The sequence below is a fragment of the Bombyx mori genome, chromosome 18 (assembly GCF_030269925.1).
Source record: "Bombyx mori chromosome 18, ASM3026992v2".
In the NCBI taxonomy this organism is placed as follows: Eukaryota; Metazoa; Arthropoda; class Insecta; order Lepidoptera; family Bombycidae; genus Bombyx; species Bombyx mori.
Genome location: NC_085124.1, coordinates 1654484 through 1671528, shown reverse-complemented (window position 1 = coordinate 1671528; position 17045 = coordinate 1654484). Strand labels below are relative to the sequence as shown.

Sequence of the window (17045 nt, the reverse complement as noted above, 5' to 3'; positions counted from 1 at the left end):
TCAATAACCCACTAGTTTTAATAAAATCGTCTTTGGTGACTTCTTCTTAGAATGATGTGTCGATGAGTTCGGATGGCTGGCAAGTCGCCTTTGGCAAAAAGATCTAATTCATTTCTAGCTGTAAGTGTGTAGAGAAGTTAGTGGACTCCTGCTTCTCATCATTATGCCACTACGCGGGGACGACGCGGTATGACCTCTTTTTGCATTGAGGCCTATCACACGTTACCTCTGCACTCACACGCTCCTCTCGCATATCGTCTGTCACACAGTACATCCAAGTCTATTTAGGACGTGCCCACACCTACCGCCCACCACCGGAGTACAGTTCATGCATACTACTTGGAGCCGCTGCGTTCATCCACAGTGCGTTTCCAGAGATCTTTTTTGCCACGTACCATCCGGCTCTGTAATGAGCTCCCCTCCACGGTGTTTCCCGAGCGCTATGACATGTCCTTCTTCAAACGAAACTTGAGGACAGCATTTAACGGTATGCAGCGGCTTGACCCTGCCATGGCATTGCTGAAGTCCACGGGCGACGGTAACCACTAACCACCAGCTGGGCTGTATGCTCGTCTGCCTACACGGGCAATAAATTAAGGAGCTGCTGAACTAATTTTCAATATAACATTTTAAAACCTCTGGACGTGTCAATGTTACAAGCCCGACTCCGCAGCTGGACCTTGGACGGGCTTTATGACGGTCTAGTAGACCAGAAGGTTTATCGGAAACTATAGCTTTTCTGGTTGGAATCCACCACAACCCTGAAGAGAACAAGAGAGTCGCTCACCCCTGTAGGTGGCGGCCAGGCCCAGCAGCAGGCCGATGCTGATCATCTCGTTGCACTTGACCAGGTACTCGTAGATGTTCATGAAGGGCATGTCCCGCAGGTGCCCGTTGAGGCCCAGCCCCATGAGGAAGCCGGCGTGTTCGCTCGACATCTCTGCGGTGCCCTGTGTCAATAGTCTTATTGTACTGCAAGGTGGCGCCTCCCGACCTCATATATCTGGGAGCTCGGGGTGAGATTCCATTACTGGTCTCTGATTTAGCTTCAAGTTATTTACTTAATTATTGTATCTTGTAATTATACCATAATTCTTATCTTAATTATACTGTCGGTTGGTAAAACCATACTGCATGTTGCTGAAACTTGTATTATGATTGGAAAGCGGGACGAGCATTATTTCATAGATGGGTGAACGATCTCACGGCCCAACTGGTGTTAAGTGGCTACCGGAGCCCACAGACATCTACAACGTAATTACCGCCACCCACCTTGAGATATGAGTTCTAAAGTCTCAGTATAGTTACAACGGGTGCTTCACTTTTCAAACCGAAACGCATTACTGCTTCACGACAGAAATAGGCAGGGTGGTGGTACCAGTAAAAATCTATTTAAGACCTTAATTTTAATCTCAGTAGAGTAGCTTAAGCTAATAAATGAGAAGAGTCCTCTGACCCTGGGCTTGTTATAGAGCACGAAGGCGGTGTCGATGGAGGTGGGCACGAGCGGCACGAGGCACAGCGCGGTGGCCACGCCGCTGTGGAAGGAGGGCCAGCACAGCGCCTGCGGGGACAGCTCGGCGTGCGGCGCCCCCCCGCGCGCCCACACGCACGTGCGCGCCACGCGGGCCGGCTCCGTGCACGCCCACGGGGACGTGCGGAGCGTCGCCATGCCCCTGCACGCACAGACAAATCTCGATATCTATACTAATATAATAATCACTACATAGTATGGTAGCAATCTCGAGAGGCTTATCGTGACTGGTAAGGTAGATGGGAAAAGACCTCGGGGGCGCAGCCCAATACGTTGGTCCGACCAGGTCCACACCGCTCTTGATTCCACGTTTCACAACGCCCTCCACACCGCCAGAGACAAGAATAAATGGAGAAAGATCGTGCGTGCGAAGGTGATTCAAAAGGGTGGTCACGACCCTCAGCAATGAGGAATACGACGCAAGGAGGAGGACATAGTATAAAACAAAGTCGCTTTCTCTGTCACTATATCGATATGTATGCTTAAATCTTAAAACTACGCAACGGATTTTGATGCGATTTTTTTTTAATGAGTGATCGAAGAGAAAGGTTTATGTATAATCATACGCCTCGTGGCCACCTAAGAATACGCACGCTTGTCTCGCTTCGTCTCTTAATCAGTTTCTCAAGCTTTTATAAATATTTTAACTTTTTGTTATTATCACTATCATTTCTTAAAATGCATACCTGTGCGAATTGTGGTACTCAACACACCGACGGAACAATATGCAGCATTTGCAAGAATCATTATGATTTTCCATGTTCTGGAGTGACGGAATCCGGCTATCGCAGATTAGGTGAACGGAAAAATACCTGGCGGTGCCTGAAGTGTAAAGGGCCCCAGGACGCAATACAGGAACAACTTAGTCAAATCCTATCTCGACTGGCTCCGTTAGCAACAGTGGTGGAAGACATTAAGAGCATTTTTTCAAATCAAATCAAATCAAAAATTTTTATTCAACATAAATGAAAGTACATACTTGTTGAACGTCAAAAAAACTACCGCCAATTCACAAGAACTAGCCTCCGTCCTGAGAAGAATTGGCAAGAAACTCAGCGGGCATGTCTTTTTTTTTTTACATATGAAATTATTATTTATTTATTTTTTAATATTAGATTTTTTTTTAAAATATGAATTTTTTACAATGAGTAATATAACGTAACAATTACTACAATATTGAAATGCCTGGAGCGAGCAACTCATTCCCACTTTGTGCAATCTTCTAGATAATCATTGACTTTATAATAAGCTTTATTGCACAGATGTTCTTTAATAGTTTTCTTAAACCTATGTATATGTAGGTTCTGAACATCTTGTGGGATTTTGTTGTACAGGCGCACAGACAAACACCCGAATGAATTTCGTATCTTATGTAACCTACTCATCGGCACAACAAGCTTGTGTTTGTTCCTAGTATTTCTATTATGTATGTCCGACTGTTTAGGAAACTCCTCAATATGTTTACGAACATACATCAAATTTTCAAATATGTACTGTGATGGCATAGTGAGAACTTTAATTTCTTTAAATTTCTCCCTCAGGGATTCCCTTGAGTGCATGTTATAAATAGCACGTATAGCTCTTTTCTGCAGAATAAATATCATTTCTACATCGGCCGCATTGCCCCATAGCAAAATGCCATAGGACATGACACTGTGGAAGTAACTAAAGTAAACTAAACGAGCCGTGTCCGCGTTTGTTAACATTCGAATTTTTTTTACTGCGTATGCTGCAGAGCTGAGCTTACTCGCCAATTTATGAATATGAGGTCCCCATTGCAGTTTGGAGTCCACTGTTATACCAAGAAATACGGTTGACTCAACAAGCTCCAATGATTCCTCAGAAACAATTACATCACTCTCCACTTGTCTCACATTTAAAGATGGTTTAATACATTTTAAAGTAAATTTAATACATTTAGTTTTCTTACTATTCAATAATAGGTTATTGATACGGAACCCATTCCGACAGGAGCCCTCTTCTTCGATATAGCGAAGGCGTTCGACAAAGTCTGGCACAACGGTTTGATATACAAACTGTATAACATGGGAGTGCCAGACAGACTCGTGCTCATCATACGAGACTACTTGTCGAACCGTTCGTTCCGATATCGAGTCGAGGGAACGCGTTCCCGGCCCCGTCACGTCACAGCCGGAGTCCCGCAAGGCTCCGCCCTCTCCCCGTTACTATTCAGTTTGTATATCAACGATATACCCCGGTCTCCGGAGACCCATCTGGCGCTCTTCGCCGATGACACCGCCATCTACTACTCGTGTAGGAAGGCGTTGCTTCATCGACGACTTCAGACCGCAGCTACCACCATGGGACAGTGGTTCCGGAAGTGGCGCATCGACATCAACCCCACGAAAAGCACAGCGGTGCTCTTCAAAAGGGGTCGCCCTCCGAACACCACGCTGAGCATCCCTCTCCCGACAAGGCGCGTCAACACCCCCGCCCCCGCCGTTCGCCCAATCACGATGTTCGACCAGCCCATACCGTGGGCCCCGAAGGTCAAATACTTAGGCGTCACCCTCGACAGTAGGATGACATTCCGCCCCCACATTAAGACGGTACGCGACCGTGCCGCCTTCATTCTAGGACGTCTCTACCCGATGATATGTAGGCGAAGTAAAATGTCCCTTAGAAATAAGGTGACACTCTACAAAACTTGCATACGCCCCGTCATGACCTATGCAAGTGTAGTGTTCGCTCACGCGGCCCGCATACACCTAAAAACATTTCAAATTATTCAATCCCGTTTTTGCAGGATAGCCGTCGGAGCCCCGTGGTTCGTCAGGAACGTCGACCTCCATGACGACCTGGACTTAAGAGTCCATCAGTAAGTATCTTCAGTCGGCGTCCATGCGCCACTTCGATAAAGCGGCACGACACGAGAACCCTCTCATCGTGGCCGCCGGTAACTACATTCCCGATCCTGCGGACAGAATGGAAAGCAGTCGACGTCGCCCAAAACACGTCATCTCGGATCCTCCTGATCCACTAACGGTGCTTTTAGGTACTTCAAGCACCGGTCACCGTTCTCGTCGAACCCGTCGCTTGCGACGAAGGGCTCGACGAGTAAATTAACTCTCAGACACAGCCCACTGAGTTTCTCGCCGGATCTTCTCAGTGGGTCGCGTTTCCGATCCGGTGGTAGATTCTGCGAAGCACGGCTCTTGCTAGGGTTCGTGTTAGCAACATCGTCAGGTTTGAGCCCCGTGAGCTCACCTACTAAAGTTAGGGTTACGCTGACATAGCCGCTAGGGCTATCAGCTTAGGTAGGAAAAAAAAAAAAAAAAAAAGATACGGAACCAATGAACCACACACGAAATCGCATCATTCACTTCGTCATAGACTTGTAATTGTCGTTTAATTTTAAATAATAAAGATGTATCATCTGCGAATAATACGACCTCGTGTCGGGACTCAATAAAACTAGGTAAATCGTTTATATATATTAGAAATAAAAAAGGACCCAAAATGGAACCCTGAGGTACACCCATTTTCAACAAGGTGCCTGAAGATCTATTACCTTTCACATCTACTGGTTGTATCCTTCCTGATAAATAGGAAGTAATAAGTTCCAATGCACCATCCCTAATACCATAGTGATGTAGTTTCCTCACCAATGTTTCATGTTCAACACAGTCAAATGCTTTGGACAAGTCACAGAAAATTCCAAGACAATCATGCGATTCCTCCCAAGATTTAAAAATATTTTTGAGTAGATAAGCACCTGCATCAGTTGTAGAGCGACCCCTGGTAAACCCGAATTGTTTATTATGAAGCAGGTTATTTGAATTACAATGTTCTAAAAGTTGTGTCAAAATAATTTTTTCAAATATTTTACTCAACGTAGGGAGTACTGAAATAGGTCTATAGTTAGAGGGGTCATCAGTACTACCAGATTTAAAAAGAGGTATCACTTTACTATGTTTCATTAAGTCAGGAAATACACCACACCTAATACAATCATTAAAAATACTAGCAAGATGAGGAGCAATAATGTCTATTACAGACTTCAAAACCTTTACTGATATTCCCCACAAGTCAACTGTATTTTTTACATTAAGGCTATTAAAACTTTTTATTATATTGCTTGAATTAATTTCCTTAAATTTAAAAATTTCATTACATTTGTCGACATGCAATAATATTTCAGCTGCTGTGGGGGATGAATTTAGAGAAGTGGTAGTTGAAACTGGAATGTCAGAGAAAAACTTTTCAAAAGCATTAGCCACATCTTCATGACTAGTTACCAATTTATCATCTATTTTTAATGAGAATTCTTGGTGGCTATTTCTGACTTTTCCACTTTCTCTACCAATGATGTTCCAAGTCATCTTTATCTTGTCAGGGGCATTTTTTATTAAATCACTTAAATGTAAAGATTTTGCCGCTAAACAAACTTTTCTAAATAGTTTTGAATAGTTCCTGACATATTGATGAAATGTTTCATCATTATTATAAGCTTTTTCAGAGTACAGATCATATAACTTTTTTCTACTTTTGTACACTCCGGTGGTGGCCCACTCGCTGAACACTGTTTTGTTTTTTAATGTTACAGTTTTAGGAATAAATACATCAGTAAAGACCAAATTAATTCTCTCAAACATATTCTGGTATGACAAATTTGGGTTTTTGTTATAAATAATTTCTGAATGTTCTTGCTTAATATTATTTCTAAACTTCTCAATTCGTTTTTTATTAATAGGAACAATCACAAGAGTATTTTTATCTTTAGAATTCATATTAGATTCAAAAGACACAAATTGTCCACTATGGTCTGATGTTAACTGATTAATAATTTTTTTGTTTATCGGTGTTACATTTGTAAATATGTTATCTAAACATGTTGCCGATGTGGTTGTTGTCCTAGTAGGCTCTAAAAATAAGTTTGGGAGGTTATATGACTTTAACAGTGTTCTGAATCTAATAGTGGCATTTGTGTTTTCTAAAAGATTAATATTAAAATCACCACATACAAAAATTTGTTTATTAGAGACAGAAAGCTTTAGCAATACATTTTCCAAAAGGCTGAAATAGGCGATCTCAAGAATTCCCTCGAGCTGGCATATCAACTCACTGGTGATCTCTCGAACACGGTGAAGGACTTGGGCACTAGGATATGTACAGTTGAAAAGATCGGCAGTGAGGTTCCTGCTCTTCGTGACGAAATTACCAGGTTGAACAATGAGCTACAGGACCGGGACCAGTGGGCCCGTGCGAATAACGTGGAGATCCGTGGTATACCGGAAAAGAAGGGTGAAAATCTATATGATGTCGTCAGCTGTATCGGCCAACTTTATAATATTTCCATTACGAAAGAGAAGATTAATTACATTGCACGTATCCCAACTCGTGTGCTGAAGGCTGAAAAATCTATTATTGTTGCGTTCAACAATAGGTATCGCAAGGAGGAACTTATCGCTTTAGCTCGTAAAATTAAGAAGAACAGTCTCTCGGACTTGGGTATACGAGGAGAGGGAAAATTTTATCTGAACGACCATTTGACGCAGCGTAATAAAACATTATTAAACAAAGCAAAGTCGCTCGCGAAGGATAATAATTTCCAATATATTTGGGTAAAACATTGTAAAATAATGGCCCGCAAATCAGATACATCCCCGATATTTTTTATAAAAGAGGAAAGGGATTTGAAGAAGATAACCTGAATAATAATAAATATTTCTTTTTATTAAGTATTTTTTATCACACAAAATTTATTTTCTTTTCATTATTCTTTAAAGTTTGCTCTAATAAGAAGTCAACTGTTAAAAGTTTGAGAGCCGCATGCAACCTCGCGCATTATTATTACCTATATTTTTATTATTACGAAGTGTGCATCCAGTTCAGGTACGTAAGTTCAGCTATATTCATACGTTTATCGTTATGCATTACGTCGCTTAGCCATGTCATAGTGCACATTATCGCTTGCGTTTTGCTACTTCGGTTCCGCTCATTATCGCTTGATAAGTGTGAACCGATCGTGCTCGAGCGATCGTGTCCGATGCCATGTAAGTTTTTTTTACTACCCTATTCTTACAATATTAAAATTAAATTTTATTTGTTAAATGTATTACTTTTAGGATTTGAGTATTTACTATTTCTACAATATCGTTTTGTTTTGCTGAATTACTTTGTTCGTGAAAATGATTGTCTTGGTACGTTTATTAAAATCAATTTATATTATTCTTTATTATTGTTTATAATATTACGTTTAAAATTGCTTATTTCGATTTATTTCAGCTATTGTATCAAAATTCTTATCAAATGGCTAATGTAAAGCTTAGTATTTATTATCAAAACACTAGAGGGTTACGTACCAAAACAATTGATTTTAAAAGAAATGTCCTACTTAATAACTATGATGTTATCTTAATCACGGAAAATTGGTTAATGGACAGTATTGGTGACTGTGAGCTGTTCGATGATAGGTACATTGTGTTTAGACGGGATAGAAATTATATAGCTACAAATGAATTGTATGGTGGAGGCGTACTGATAGCGATACGACGCGATCTTACGGCGTCGCGTCGCCCGGAATGGTCGTCTTCTGCCGAGGATATATGGGTTACGGTGACATTCAATACTAAAAGTCGTGGTGTTGTAAATATACACATTTGTTCCCTCTATTTATGTGATGAAAACCTTGGCTACAACTTCAATTCTCAGCTAACCAACTTTACAGACAAACTCTCTCTAGCAATGGACTCATGCCCTAATGATACATTTATAGTTACCGGTGATTTTAATATGAGAGATATCAAATGGTCTTTTGACACTGACGAAGATCTTACACAGCCACAGGGCATTAGTGGGAATGCGCAAATCTACTTTTTTGATGTCTTGGCAGATGTAATTTCTATCAATTTAATTACTTTTATAATATTAATAATAGGGTACTTGATTGGGTTTTATCGAACTCAAAGCTTGAAATCAGTGCTTGTGACGACCCTTTAGTGAAGGAGGATGTTCATCATAAATCGTTGAATATATTTCTGTCTTTAACTGATATAAAACAGTTAATAGTTCAACCTAGGTTAAAGTATTGCTTCCACTCTGGAAATTTTGAGTCTATTAACTCGTCACTTGCGGATATAGACTGGGACAGCTTTTTACTAAATTTTTCCATTGACGAGGCCCTCGATAATTTTTATAAGATCTTATATGACGTAATCGATAAGCACGTTCCTCGAAAGTATTATGCTCCTAGTTTGTTCCCACCCTGGTACACATCCCCGTTAAAAAAAGTTTTGAAGGAAAAATACAAATTTTTGAAAAAATACCAGAAATACAGCAATACTGACGATTATGAAACCTTTTCTCTCCTCCGTAAGAGAGCTAAAATATTGGAAGATGATTGTTATAGAGCTTATATCGCGTCGGTCGAAAGTTCTATCTTAAAGGATCCTAAGTTCTTCTGGAGATTTGTTAAAACTAACAAAGGTAGCGCAAATAACCTTCCTTCTACTCTCACATACGAAGGACAAACAACTGACTCTGGGGACGTTATCTGTAATCTTTTTTGTGAATACTTCCAATCAAATTTCCTTAATACTGCTACGGCTGATCACAGTACTGCTGACCAGCTCCTGGGTGTTAATACAAACATTGCACACTCTGACTGTATATCCAGTATTGAAATTGATCCGGCTGAGATTTTGAAACTGCTAAAGGCTTTAGATCTGTCAAAAGCAGCAGGTCCTGATAGGATTCCACCCCTATTCATAGTTAGGTGTTCTGAGAACTTGCTTGCACCTTTGGTCATACTTTACCGTAGGTCAATTCATGAAGGAATCGTACCTGTGATCTGGAAATCTGCGTTCATAACACCTGTTCACAAAAAAGGCAATAAAGAAAATATAAAAAATTATAGGCCTATATCAAAATTGTGCTTATTTGCTAAACTGTTTGAACGAGTTGTGTATTCACAGTTGTACGCTTTTTTAAAACCTACCTTCATAGCGCAACAACATGGTTTCTTGAAGAATAGATCGACTACCACTAACCTAGTTACCTTCACGGAATATCTCACACGTAATATGGATTCTGGTGGTCAAGTTGATGCTGTCTTTACTGATTTCAGTAAGGCATTCGACCGCATCGATCACACGATTCTGCTACAAAAGCTCTTTAATGCTGGAATTCATGGTAGTCTCTTCAGGTGGTTTTCTTCTTATGTTGAAAATAAATCACAAAAGGTTGTTGTCAACGGACATGCTTCTTCCTGGGGAGGGATCCCTTCTGATGTTCCTCAAGGGTCTCTGCTCGGCCCGTTGATGTTTAATATCTTTATAAATGATATAGGTACATGTTTTCGGTCTTCGGACTTCCTCTTGTATGCGGATGACATGAAAGTTTATAGAAAAGTTAACTCTTCCAATGATTGTCAGATGATACAGGAGGATCTTTCAAGGCTCGAGGAATATTGTCATCTTAACAAATTAGACCTCAACGTTTCGAAGTGTTTTGCCATGACCTTCACACATAAGACTACACCTGTTAAGTTCACATATCAGCTTATAGGAACCAATCTGGCAAATGTAGATGAATTTTGCGATTTGGGGGTAACACATGATAGGAAACTGTCTTATGAGAAGCATATAGACAATATAGTGAAAAGAGCCTATATATCATTAGGTTTTATCAAGCGGCTTGGTGCGCAATTTACTAGTGCTAAAATTTTTAAGGTGCTGTACTGTGCATATGTGCGCAGTATCCTAGAGTATTGTTCGCAGGTATGGAATCCGCGATATAAAATTTATATAAATAGATTGGAGACCATACAGACCAAATTCATGAGGTTTCTTCAATTTAAAACTAAAGTGTATGATCCCGACTACGAGACGAGATGTAGAAGGCATCACATACTTCCACTGGAGGAAAGACGTAGGATAGCTGATATTGTTCTTTATAGCAAAATAGCTCAGTCTGAGGTGGACTCGTCTTATCTTCTATCGTTGTTATGTTTAAGGGTGCCCCCGAGATCCATAATGCGCGAGAGCCGTCAATCATCTCGTCTCGGAGTACCTCGTGGTGGTACAAATTACAGACGTAATGCATTCTTTATAAGAGCTGCTAACAGTTTCAATGCTCTAGCTGACTTCCCTGAACTGGACATTTTCAACACTTCTACTAAGAGTATTAGGAGAACATTAGTCAGTCGATGGTTGAATGCAAATATTTAATTAATTATTTTCTATTTACTACGTTTTTCTGTTTTTTTTTATTTTCTCAAACTGTTTTATTTTTGTTTTTGTTTTACGTTTTACTTTAATCATTTAATTCTATGCGATGCGACGCCCCAATCGTTTGTAGTTATTTAAATGCGGAGACGTTTAAATGGTGTTTAGTTGTAAGGTTAGAGTTTATATAGTTTAAGTTCACTGTTTGTCTTCCTAATAAAATAAAATAAAATAAAATAAAATAATAATATCCGTTAAATAGTGGAGAAATACTGTTATTTTTGAGGTTTTTAATGTTATGTCGTAAATAATCTATACTAATATTATAAAGAGGAAAGATTTGTTTGTTTGTTTGTTTCGAATAGGCTCCGAAACTACTGGACCGATTTGAAAAATTCTTTTTCCATTAGAAGCCGACATTGTCCCTGATGAACATAGGCTACTTTTAAAAAAAAAAAATTATTGAATTTTTTTGGTTTCATGTGTGTTTTAATGTTTCCGAAGCGAAGCGAGGGCGGGTCGCTAGTCAATAATAAAATTTCATGTTTCCGAAGCGAAGCGACGGCGAGTCGCTAGTCTGTACTAATATTATAAAGAGGAAAGATTTATTTGTTTGTTTGAATTGAATAGACTCCAAAACTACTGAACCGATTTGAAAAATTCTTTCACTATTTGGAAGCTGCTTGACATACAGTCACAATCCTCAGCATTGAGGAAACAACCAGAAGATAGATAGTACAACAGCTGCCCCGCCCTTCAAACCGAAACGCATTACTGCTTCACGGCAGAAATAGGCAGGGTGGTGGTACCTACCCGCGCGGACTCACAACAGGTCCCACCACCGGTAATGAAGCTGGACGGTTGCTTACCTCGCCACTGGCAGGGCCATGGTCCTGGTGCTGACGGCGTACAGGTACTTCTCCTGCTCCTCGATGAAGTCGTGGTCGGACACCTCGGGACGCTGCGTGAGGTTGACGGTGACGGGCTGCGACGACTGCAGCAGGTTCAACACTTCCGCCATCCTGGAATCACGTTTGAGGTCCTGCAGAAAACTCCTCTGGGTGCGCGCTGGTGCAGCCATCTCTTATACTCTGTGTTTGTTATTATTGGTCGACATTTATATCCTCGATACAATAAATTTAGTACACGATGCGAAGAGTCTGCTGACATCATTTTGGAGGTTCTTCTTAGAACTGGGGCTCTTTTTACACGCTTTATATTAGCTTCACTTGTATATAATATGTTTGTATGTTTGTAACTGACTCTTTTTAAGATATTATTGAAATAATAATTCTTCTACTCATATCTGTCAGAAAAAAATTTATACTAATAACACCATGCAGCCCACGGTTTTTTTTACAACAAAATATGTTTTACACTATTTTCAATTTAAATTTATTAAAATTTATTTTCTATATTTTTGTTAAATTTTATATAAAGCGTGTTTTTTAGTTTTTTAAGCTATTATTTATTACACTTGATTGGTTGACGGGTTATTACCACGTGATGTATTTCCTGCACGCCAAGATGTCGTGAGGACAGACTGCCTGGCTACGAGACGTGAGTCCGCGCTCACCTGCGGTCGTCGGGGTACAGCAGACCCAAGAGCTTCGTGTTGAGGTGCTCCATGCCCGTGCTGGCGTCGCCGTCGTCGCCCCGGGGCAGCTCCTCCGCGGCGCCGCCGGCCTGCGTGTACGCCGTCTCCTTCTCCGCCACTTCTAGCGCGAGCGCTGCACACACAAACGAAAACGTTTAACGCTTGAACTGTCTATGAACAAGGCATTTTCAAATGAACGTTTTTTTTTTTGTTTAAATGGGAGGGCGAGCTCACAGCCTACCTGGTGTTCAGTGGTCACTGGAGCCCATAGACGTCTACAACGTAAATGCGCCACCCACCTTGAAACGCATTACTGCTTCACGGCAGAAATAGGCGGGGTGGTGGTACCTACCCGTGCGGACTCACAAGAAGTTCTACCACCAGTAAAAATGCTCATAATGCACTTTAGCTTGAAAAATATCCGAAGACCAAGTGCGTCGGTGACTTGATACATTTATTTATTTAATAAAACATAATAAAACAACTTACTTTCCAAATAATCTCTGTTGTTTTTGATGGTTTCGGCTATTTCCGCCTGGATAGCCAAGTCCTCCCTCATGACCAGGTTGTAGGCCTCCGCCGGCCAGTCCAGCGGCGGCTCCGCCTTGCAGCGGCTGAACACGCTCAGCAGCAGCAGCGCCACGGCCGGCGGCAGGTTGTCTATGTCCCGCGTCGTGATACCTGCGTGACAATGTTTCATATACATATCACGGGTATTTAATATTATTTATGACAATATTCACTTTTTATGTTAAATTATTGAGTTGAAACGTGGACACTCATGGTCGGGCTGGTCCACAAGTTTGTTCTTTAGCGAACTATGGAGAGGGCTATGCTTAGTTTCCTTGAAAAATCTAATCCGGAATGAGGTGGTCCGACAGAAAACCAAAGTTACCGATATATCACAGCCGCCCGCCCGCGCGCCGCACACAGTACGTACCTCGCTGACACAGCAGCAGCACGGCGGCGGCGTGGGGGCGGTGCGGGGGCGCGCGTGCCCGCGGCGTGCTGCTGGCGACGTGCTCGCGCCCGCCCGCGCGCCGCACACAGTACGTACCTCGCTGACACAGCAGCAGCACGGCGGCGGCGTGGGGGCGGTGCGGGGGCGCGCGTGCCCGCGGCGTGCTGCTGGCGACGTGCTCGCGCCCGCCCGCGCGCCGCACACAGTACGTACCTCGCTGACACAGCTGCAGCACGGCGGCGGCGTGGGGGCGGTGCGGGGGCGCGCGTGCCCGCGGCGTGCTGCTGGCGACGTGCTCGCGCCCGCCCGCGCGCCGCACACAGTACGTACCTCGCTGACACAGCAGCAGCACGGCGGCGGCGTGGGGGCGGTGCGGGGGCGCGCGTGCCCGCGGCGTGCTGCTGGCGACGTGCTCGCGCCCGCCCGCGCGCCGCACACAGTACGTACCTCGCTGACACAGCTGCAGCACGGCGGCGGCGTGGGGGCGGTGCGGGGGCGCGCGTGCCCGCGGCGTGCTGCTGGCGACGTGCTCGCGCCCGCCCGCGCGCCGCACACAGTACGTACCTCGCTGACACAGCAGCAGCACGGCGGCGGCGTGGGGGCGGTGCGGGGGCGGTGCGGGGGCGCGCGGCGTGCTGCTGGCGACGTGCTCGCGCCCGCCCGCGCGCCGCACACAGTACGTACCTCGCTGACACAGCAGCAGCACGGCGGCGGCGTGGGGGCGGTGCGGGGGCGGTGCGGGGGCGCGCGGCGTGCTGCTGGCGACGTGCTCGCGCCCGCCCGCGCGCCGCACACAGTACGTACCTCGCTGACACAGCAGCAGCACGGCGGCGGCGTGGGGGCGCGCGTGCCCGCGGCGTGCTGCTGGCGACGTGCTCGCGCCCGCCCGCGCGCCGCACACAGTACGTACCTCGCTGACACAGCAGCAGCACGGCGGCGGCGTGGGGGCGGTGCGGGGGCGGTGCGGGGGCGCGCGGCGTGCTGCTGGCGACGTGCTCGCGCCCGCCCGCGCGCCGCACACAGTACGTACCTCGCTGACACAGCTGCAGCACGGCGGCGGCGTGGGGGCGCGCGTGCCCGCGGCGTGCTGCTGGCGACGTGCTCGCGCCCGCCCGCGCGCCGCACACAGTACGTACCTCGCTGACACAGCAGCAGCACGGCGGCGGCGTGGGGGCGGTGCGGGGGCGGTGCGGGGGCGCGCGGCGTGCTGCTGGCGACGTGCTCGCGCCCGCCCGCGCGCCGCACACAGTACGTACCTCGCTGACACAGCAGCAGCACGGCGGCGGCGTGGGGGCGGTGCGGGGGCGCGCGTGCCCGCGGCGTGCTGCTGGCGACGTGCTCGCGCCCGCCCGCGCGCCGCACACAGTACGTACCTCGCTGACACAGCAGCAGCACGGCGGCGGCGTGGGGGCGGTGCGGGGGCGGTGCGGGGGCGCGCGGCGTGCTGCTGGCGACGTGCTCGCGCCCGCCCGCGCGCCGCACACAGTACGTACCTCGCTGACACAGCAGCAGCACGGCGGCGGCGTGGGGGCGGTGCGGGGGCGGTGCGGGGGCGCGCGGCGTGCTGCTGGCGACGTGCTCGCGCCCGCCCGCGCGCCGCACACAGTACGTACCTCGCTGACACAGCAGCAGCACGGCGGCGGCGTGGGGGCGCGCGTGCCCGCGGCGTGCTGCTGGCGACGTGCTCGCGCCCGCCCGCGCGCCGCACACAGTACGTACCTCGCTGACACAGCAGCAGCACGGCGGCGGCGTGGGGGCGGTGCGGGGGCGGTGCGGGGGCGCGCGGCGTGCTGCTGGCGACGTGCTCGCGCCCGCCCGCGCGCCGCACACAGTACGTACCTCGCTGACACAGCTGCAGCACGGCGGCGGCGTGGGGGCGCGCGTGCCCGCGGCGTGCTGCTGGCGACGTGCTCGCGCCCGCCCGCGCGCCGCACACAGTACGTACCTCGCTGACACAGCAGCAGCACGGCGGCGGCGTGGGGGCGGTGCGGGGGCGGTGCGGGGGCGCGCGGCGTGCTGCTGGCGACGTGCTCGCGCCCGCCCGCGCGCCGCACACAGTACGTACCTCGCTGACACAGCTGCAGCACGGCGGCGGCGTGGGGGCGGTGCGGGGGCGCGCGTGCCCGCGGCGTGCTGCTGGCGACGTGCTCGCGCCCGCCCACGCGCCTGACGCCGCCGCGGCCGCAGCCCGCAGTGCTCACCACCTGGCGTACACATTCAGATCTTAAGCCTTCGTCAAACAGAACGCGTACTTAGCGCGCGTCAGAGCGCTAAACTAACGCCGCGCTATGATGCCGCGATGTGTTGTACTACTTTGGTAACATACCGTCAAACAGAGCGCCAGCGCTATAGCGCTTATAGCGCTGGCGCTCTGTGTGACGGTATGTTACCACAGTAGTACATCACATCTCGGCGTCATAGCGTAGCGTTCTGACGCGCGCTAATTATGCGTTCTGTTTGACGAAGCCTTTAACGTCATTGCTTTTAATAAGATGGATAGACGATAAACGATAAGGAGATATGCATCCCTCTGCCCCCGCCTATCTTATTCTGTAATTGTTAGATACAGGTTTTCGATCGCCAAGATGTTATATCTGGTCCATCTTCTGCATAAGGCACCCACCCACGTACATTACACGGCTATTCTGTGTACGTTCCTCCTGCACGACGTAGGAGGAAACGATATACTCCCGACAAAAAAATGTCCCGACGAACTCGCGGTGGACTACCAAATATCGATATTTATCGAAATGCATTTTAAAACATTTTCTAGTTCATTTTTTTGTGTTCTGAAATAATATGCTCAGATATCGTTCAATAACTGATTAATAATTCAGGACATAAGTACAAAATATTAATGTAATAGAAACTATACTTACTTCAATAAGGTCCCTGGACGTGTTATTTACGTCGAGCAGATGCGGGTAGAGACCAACGTCGGCCTCTTTCAACATCGAATCCAGATAAAAGAACACATTCGGCGGCTCCTTGGTGAAGTAGCTGGGTTCGTTCAATTTACTGGCGCAATTATCCGATATCAAGGAGTCGCCGTCCTCGTACTCAATGTCAAAATCAGTCGGGAAGTCCAACCAGTAGTGGTTGACGTAAGAATCGAGTTTCAAATCTCTCGATAATCGATACAAGAATATCGATAAAGGCTTCAAATCGCTGTACAACAGCGTGTTCAGTTTGGTTTCCTCGTACAGTAAATGAAAGGCGAACAGTATTTGCATGGTGTAGGGGAACAGCATGGCGTTGGAGTTGAACTGGGAGGCGGCGCCCGTATCGATATTCGATTTGTGGTGCTGTTTCGTATCGATGCCCGCGATAGGGAGGTTCAGCATTATCGATAACGGTTCACTGAAGTTCTTATGCAGTCTCGAGTTCAGTAAATAGTCCCAGTCTTCTAGAGTTCCGTCGCTGGACGTTTTCTGTTTCTTGCTGACGACCTCCGTTTGTTCGGTCTCGTCGTTGTGCTGCGACTGTAGTTTCTCGACGTCGTACCCGATGAGTGAGAGCAGGAGGCCGGAGAACATGTTCCACTCTTGCTCCGGGGTGAGGTCCTGCGAGCCGGGCGCGTTGCGGACGCCGTACCATTTGATTATTACCTGGAAAATAATCACGAGTGCTTTGTTCAGTCGGAGTGGGGTCTGGCTGTACCCGAGCATTGGTGATGTCCATGTGTGACAGACTATTTACCTTGAAATAGATCCGAGCATAAGACTAACTTTGACTACAATGGTAATTAACAAAAACAATGTCTTA

General features: G+C 46.4%; 1 protein-coding gene across 2 annotated transcripts in view; it reads right to left on the bottom strand.

The window, feature by feature from the left end:
• The window catches only part of LOC101739449 (uncharacterized), a 28986-nt gene extending 15397 nt beyond the window's left edge, over nt 1-13589 (bottom strand). Inside the window, exons 1-6 of one of the 2 annotated variants that reach the window (XM_062673556.1) lie at nt 13494-13589; nt 12809-13000; nt 12299-12452; nt 11592-11744; nt 1457-1676; nt 788-950 (exon numbers count right to left, since the gene is read on the bottom strand). In XM_062673556.1, the coding sequence (XP_062529540.1) occupies nt 788-950; nt 1457-1676; nt 11592-11744; nt 12299-12452; nt 12809-12878 (760 nt within the window). In that variant the 5' untranslated portion in view covers nt 12879-13000; nt 13494-13589. Of the gene's footprint in view, nt 1-787; nt 951-1456; nt 1677-11591; nt 11745-12298; nt 12453-12808; nt 13001-13259; nt 13356-13493 lie in introns of those variants that run through there. The other variant, XM_062673555.1, reaches the window with a different exon arrangement.
• Between the last annotated feature and the right edge of the window lie 3456 nt (nt 13590-17045).